The 7472-nt window shown below is 34.6% G+C and overlaps 1 protein-coding gene across 1 annotated transcript; it reads right to left on the minus strand.

Annotated features, from left to right (window-relative positions):
* Window positions 1-364: 364 nt before the first annotated feature.
* LOC142334898 (uncharacterized) lies at window positions 365-1860 on the minus strand. Its single transcript, XM_075383226.1, has one exon. It carries the CDS (start codon window positions 1858-1860, stop codon window positions 421-423), a length of 1440 nt encoding a protein of 479 aa, XP_075239341.1. The 3' UTR covers window positions 365-420.
* Window positions 1861-7472: the final 5612 nt, after the last annotated feature.

Consider the following 7472-nt stretch of genomic DNA (forward strand, 5'->3'; position numbering starts at 1 on the left):
CCAACTGTTACTTATCATTTACATAGTATGGGAGAAATTGAACTAAAACTAAGTAATTTGTTCTTTGATATGTCATCTCAGTTAAACGATACTCAAAATATAAGAGAGATCCATCCTGATTAAATTTTTGGTAAGAAAACCTCAAGCTTTGTATAATGTTGCAAGATCCTTGAATGTTTTAAAAAAGCAGCAATTTTATCCGGATCTTATCTAGACATGTCAAGATTTATTGCTAACGTTTGTTTTAATGTGATATTGTTCATGCAGTCAAGTTTTGTGTTAAAAAATTGTAATCTGTATAATCTGACATATCTTGACAGCGTATATCAAGTTTTTGTTTCAGTAGAATTGTTGATTGCTTGTTCATAAGGATTATGGCAACTAGGTACTAGTCGCAGACATCAAGAATCTTGGCAGTGATCAATTAATTCCGTCCTGTGACTTCATAATCCATTTGGTCAGTTTGTGCTTGGACAGCCATTCTCGCAGATGTGAGTTGTTGAAGGAGAACAGATATGGGTTGAGTACAAAAGTGATTCCATAAAGCGCCTCAGTGAACAGGTAGATCCTGAATTGGGTATTAATCGATAGGTAGTCATCCAGGAAATGATTGATGACATTGGCCAGTGAGCTGGGCAATGATACAACCAGGAACGCGATGCACACAAAAAAGAATATTGTGGTCACATAATGTTTTTGTTGCTGCGGGGTCAAGTTCCTCTTTGTGTTCCTCCCAGGACGTTGTTTACCCTCTCTGCGCCTGATTCCTCTTTGTGTCGGGGTTGGTGGGGGTCCAGGCTCACCTTCTGTAGTCATTACCTCAATTTGGTTCTCATCATCGAGCGCGACGTTGAAGCGCACAATGTAGCGTACAGAAGCTCTTGTTTGAAAAGTATTGTTTGGAGTCTGGTGAGGTGAATGTTGAAAATGATCTGTTCCTGTAGGTTGCTCGAGGTCTATCTCTACTTCTCTTGGCTCCCGATGTTCGTCAGAATGGACATTAACAATCGCTTCATACTGATTTTGACGTGCCTCCTGAAGAGGTGTTTGTTCATTTTGAGCCAACAGTCGATGATGCTGATTCGCTAAATTCTGTCCAACAGGGTCATGGTTGAAGTCGGCATTCTGTTCCTGCGGCTTGAAACAGCTTTTGAAGGGCTCTCCTATTGGACTCCAAAAGGATTGTGAAAAGTGACGTGCTATCGTTCTGTACACGACAAACAGCGCAATTGCGGCTATTATGACAAGCGCCAACTTGGCGTAGATGTAGAAAACTGAAAATGAGGTGGCAAATTTGGTTTCCAGGGCTGGATCTGTGATGCAAGTGGCCAAGTCCACACTTGCAACAATCAAGCTGCAAATGAAAATGGCAGCTAAATAAACGCGTACTTTCTTGCGACTGAAGATATCCTTATAAGGAATGGGACGTATAACTGCGTAATAGCGGTTCAGTGCCACTAATAGAACCAGACAAAGAGAAGCGAATATAAGGAAAGTTGAGGGAACTTTGCCAATGGAACAATTAAGAAAATCGATACCAGTTAAATTATCAATATCGACATCGGTCAAGTTGATAACTCCGATGGACACCAAAAGCAGACCATAAGATCCGTCGACCAGCAAATGAGCCACTACAAAATACTCGTTTGCCATCTTTCGCTTCTTCTGAACGAGAACATAGAATATGAAGAAATTCATGATTGCCGCGACGCTTCCCACTATTATGAAGAAGTAGGATGCTGCGAGAAAATCAATTGAGTTGAAAATGCTGTCACGGTGCTGTTCTCTCTTAGAGAAAGTAGAGTTGGAGGAATTCAATCCCCCGTTTGCACAAAAAACGCTAATTTTATAGTCAGACATGCTTTTCAATTAATTTAAGAGAATTCCGGCTTTCAAAATTTCAAATGAGTATTTGTTAACTTCTAAATTATCAACATTCAATAAGTATAAATTGTTTGATCAATAGCAATAAAAAAACATTTGAAGACAACGCGTTGAAGCAATATAAATACTCCGGAGTGCATACCTTTAATTGATGTTTCGTTGAATTTAATTTCATGGAATTTTTGTTGAATTTAGAAGGAACAAATTGATGATTATAAGAAATATTGTGGCAAGCAAACAAATACGATGCAAATTCTGCTGATTGGCCCACTTGCCGAAAAGAGCGCCGGCCTAATCTACAATAACGATAATTACTAAATAAAGTGTCAAAAGAAAAATTATAGTTGATAGCATGATGAACAAGTTTTGCAAATAAAGTAATAGTGAATTAACCAAGTTCAAATTAATAAATAGAGAAAAACGAACATTGTGAAGCCACTTTTTAACTTATTTTTTAAATTTGGTGCTTCACTTTTACTTTTTTACTCATTTATTCTTTTCGAATTGACCAATCAAAACAAACAGCGTTTCACCTACATTTGAATGGTAATATTTTAATTGGTTTTGGGGAAATATGCAAAAAGTAATTACTCTTTTTAGCTCGCTTTGCCTCCAACAGAATTTTAACTCGGTTTTAACATGCCCGATGGATAAACGATTTTGCTTCATATATGTAGCTTTATTAAATGAAACTGAACTAAAGAGTCTTTGAAGAAATGGAAACCGGAAATTTTCTTCTGAGGAAAAACAAACATATGACAGATTTTTGCTAAAAATCAAGCTCAATGTAGTGCTATAAGATGCGCTCAATTACAACCACGGCTATGCTGTCCTCAGCGTGGTTGTAATTCAACGTTTGAAAACAATTGGAGTAAAACTTTTTTGTCATAGATATTTACGACTTTTGCTCTAAAATTTGATTTGCTCTAAAACTTTTGAGCATTTAAAAAAGTAAAACTTCGCCGTGGCTTTTTCTTTGTTTTTTTTTGGTGGGGGGGGGGGGTATTTTTGCGCCAAAATTATTTGTTTTCTGTATCTTTTTGAAAAAAAGAGATCAACCTTTGCATTTAAATAGTCTCCTCCTCACTACAGTTGAATCCTACATTTGCTACGTTTATCTACCAACAAATGACAACAACATATTAAGATTACGCAAGGTTAACTTTTTTGGGTATGTGAACTTTGCAAATTTGCCGAAATCTTCAAACTCACCTTTGGGGAGAACAGACGGAAATAACCAAGAGTTATCAATTATAGGTTTTGGTTGACAAGCTCTGATGAAGCAAAAAATTTTGATTGTTTTCTTGAGCAAATTGCAAGTTTATTTTGAATTACACGGTTGCTAGCACTGACATAAATAAAAGTAGAACAAATGATCATTTAAGCATTGAGGTCCTGTTCTCCTTTTCTCATTATAAAAATTTAAAATTAGAGATGGTCTTTCCTCTAATCGACAGAGGCTTCATCTTAGTTAACTTTTTTCTTTACAATCTTACAATTTTGTGAACAAACAATCTTTTGAGATATTAAGTGCTAATGCACATCCGAGGTTTGTGATCTGAGGGATAGCATCACGGCACAAGTAAAAATGGATATTTCAAACTTTCTTTTCAAAACTATTCCAATATGTTCAGCCCAGTTCACCTCTCTATACAAAATTTCATTGGCAGCCTCCATCAAGTAATAAATAAATTGCCTTTTTGAAAGTCACCCCTTGTACTGAACTTTCACCCCTTATTAACATAAAAAAGATTCAGTTTTATCTAACTGTGTTCTAATCAATTTAGTAATTAATGATTGTTTTATGAATTCTTCTTTTTTGAATTGAGTAATAAGGCAAACCTAGTTACACCCCGACAACCGTAGTAAAAAAATGATCTGACAAAAATTATTTTCAATAGAATCGATGGACCAATATCGGCACTGCCTCTGATTTGTGCCTTCTCTTCATCGATGTTGTGAGCTGCAATATAAACAAGGAGGCTGGATAATGTGTGTTCGCACATATTGTCCCGACCCCCCCCCCGCGCTTATTCACAATTTTGGCTCAATTGACCACCAAATAAGAAAGAGGTAGAAGCATTCAAAAACTCAAGTATTGTTCAAAAACAGTTGGTGTATGAACACAAATTGCTTCAAACTCAACACGCCTATAAAGCAAATAAAGCCACTTTAGTGGGCCGATCAGACTTGCAATTAGTCAGACTATGAGACAAGACAAGCAACAAAATCCCTACCAAAACAACACAAATGTACATCCAAAACTCAGTGTCAGAACGGTTTCATAATAACAGAGTCAGAATAGCGCTAAATGGAATATCAGCTAATCACAACAAACTGCACTTCAGAAGAAAAACTTGGGAACAGTTCTTTATGAGACTCGGTAACAAGGAACAAATGCAAATGTTGAAAACCATTAAATATCATTTGATTCAATTCAATAGGCTAATGTTCATTCAAACCTCAATATGAAGATCTTGGGACCTTCCAATATCCAGATGTTGAAGTACGTCTGCGAAAACAAACCACAAACTCAGAAGAAAAGCTAATTTTTCATTATATTTCAAAAAAAAATGTTTCAGATTCATTATTTATTCCGTAAAATATAAGATTTATTTAAATGATCTTCGATGTGGTACAAGAGAAACAAAAGGGGAAAGTTAAAAATAAATGCTTTGTTTCCAAAAACAATCATTTTTAAAGCCATAAAGACTGCAGCTATCAAAAAATGTTAAATCTGATGATTTTTTCGGAGCCAGTGAGATCGGTCATTACTCAGGACATGCCTTGCATCAACAAAATATTGACAAAAGGACAAAAATTGAAAATTATTTTACAATTTCGCGAAAAGCCGGTATGGGAGAAATCGGTATGGGAGCCTTTAAAATAATAAGCAATTCATTAAGAACCTTAGATATGTTCAATTATTCCATCCTTTTCTTACAAATAGTTTGATATTCAACCAATAATTAAGGATAGTTGGTAAGAAGCAGACAAAGGAGAAAAGCGGTACTCAGTTTTGAAAAATGTTTAATTTGTTTTTTAAAAATACTTTTGATCTCCACATATTGAAAATTTTCAGCTGAAATTAAAAAATTAATTCCTCAGTTTATCCTTAGGTAGCAGCTAAGACCTGCAATTATCTAGAATTTGTTTCAGGACTACAAAAAGGAAGATAATATTTGTTTTCTGTATCTTTTTGAAAAAAGAGATCAACCTTTGCATTCAAATAGTCTCCTCCTCACTTCAGTTGAATCCTAATTTTGCTACGTTTATCTACGAACAAATGACAACATCAAATCAAGGTTACACAAGTTTGAATTTTTGGGTATGTGAACTTTGCAATTTTGACGAAATCTTCAAACTTACCTTTAGGAAGAACAGACGGAAATAACCAAAATTTTGATTGTTTTCTTGAGCAAATTGCTTCAAACAAGTTTATTTTGAATTACCCCGTTGCTAGTAGCACTGACATAAATAAAAGTAGAACAAATGATCAATTAAGCATTGAGGTCCTGTCCTCCCTTTCTAATTATAAAAATTTAAAATTAGAGATGGTCTTTCCTCTAATTGACAGAGGCTTCATCTTAGTTAACTTTTTTTCTTTACAATTTTACAATTTTGTGAAAAAACAATGCGCCTTATGAGATATTAAGTGCTAATGCACATCCGAGTTTTGTGATCTGAGGGCTAGCGTCACAGCACATGTAAAAATGGATATTTCAAACCCTCTTTTCAAAACTATTCCAATATGTTCAGCCCAGTTCACCTCTCAATACAAAATTTCATTGGCAGCCTCCATCAAGTAATAAATAAAACAGAGTTATTTCAAGTTAACAAACATATTTCACTTTATTGCAGAAAATAATTTCTTTGTTTGCTTTTTTGAAAGTCACCCCTTGTACTGAACTTTTACCCCTTATTTACTTAAAAAAGATTCAGTTTTATCTAACTGTGTTCTAATCAATTTAGTAATTAATGATTGTTTTATGAATTCTTCTTTTTTGAATTGAGTATTAAGGCAATCTTAGTTACAACCCGACAACCGTAGTGAAAAGAATGATCTCACAAAAATTGTTTTCGATAGAATCGATGGACCAATCTCGGCAGTGCCTCTGATTTGTGCCTTCTCTTCATCGATGTTTTGAGCTGCAATATCAACAAGGAGGCTGGTTAATGTGTGTTCGCACATATTGTCCCGACCCCCCCCCCCGCTTATTAACAATTTTGGTTCAATTGACCACCAAATGAGAAAGAGGTAGAAGGATTCAAAAACTCAAGTATTGTTCAAAAACAGTTGGTGTATGAACACAAATTGCTTCAAACTCAACACGCCTAAAAAGCCAATAGAGCCACTTTAGTGGGCCAATCAGACTTGCAATTAGTCAGACTATGAGACAAGACAAGCAACAAAATCCAAACCAAAAATAACACAAATGTACATCCAAAACTCAGTGTCAGAACGGTTTTATAATACCATAGTCAGAATTGCGCTAAATAGAATATCAGCTAATCACAACAAACTGCACTTCAGAAGAAAAACTTGGCAACAGTTCTTTATGAGACTCGGCAACAAGGAACAACTGCAAATGTTGAAAACCATTAAATATCAATTGATTTAATTCAATAGGCTAATGTTCATTCAAACCTCAATATAAAGATCTTGGGACCTTCAAATGTACAGATGTTGCAGTACGTCTGCGAAAACAAACCAAAAACTCAGAAGAAAAGCTAATTTTTCATTATATTTCAAAAAAAATGTTTCGGTTTCGTTTTTTTTTGCGTAAAATATGAGATTTAATTAAATGATCTTCGATGTGGTACAAAAGAAACAAAAGTGGAAAGTTAAAAAATAAATGCTTTGTTTTCAAAAACAATCATTTTCAAAGCCATAAAGACTGCAGCTAACAAAAAAAAGTTAAATGTGTTGATTTTTTCAAAGCCAGTGAGATCGGTCATTACTCAGGGTATGCCATGCGTCAACAAAATATCGATAAAAAGACAAAAATCGAAAATTAAATTAAAATTTCGCGAAAAGCCGGTATGGGAGAAATTGGTATGTGAGCCTTTGAAACAAAAAGCAATGCATAAGGAGCCTTAGATATGTTCAATTGTTCCTTCATTTTCTTAAAACAAATAGAGTGATATTCAACCATTAACTAAGGATAGTTGGTAAGAAGCAGACAAAGGAGAAAAGCAGTACTCAATTTTAAAAAAATATTTAATTTGTTTTTTAAAAAAACTTTTGATCTCAACATATTGAAAATCTTCAGCTGAAATTACTAAATTAAATCTTCACTTTATCCATAGGCAGCAGCTATGACCTGCAATTATCTAGAATTTGTCATAGGACTACAAAAAGGCAGACAAATAGAGATAAAAATCAAAATTTTCATCAAATTCTGCTGGAAAAGTGTGGCGAAACAGTTAAAACCATGAACTTTTAAGTGAAAACAGATATATACAATTTTTACTTCTTTGGAAACGACTATAATGTTGTATGTGACCTGTCACTTCTGTGCCAACTCAAGACAGATAAACTCAACCATTGGAGAGTAACCAAAAATACAAATTTCTATTTGTAAAAA

This window comes from Convolutriloba macropyga, chromosome 2, assembly GCF_964194025.1.
Source record: "Convolutriloba macropyga chromosome 2, txConMacr16.3, whole genome shotgun sequence".
Lineage (NCBI taxonomy): Eukaryota > Metazoa > Xenacoelomorpha > Acoela > Convolutidae > Convolutriloba > Convolutriloba macropyga.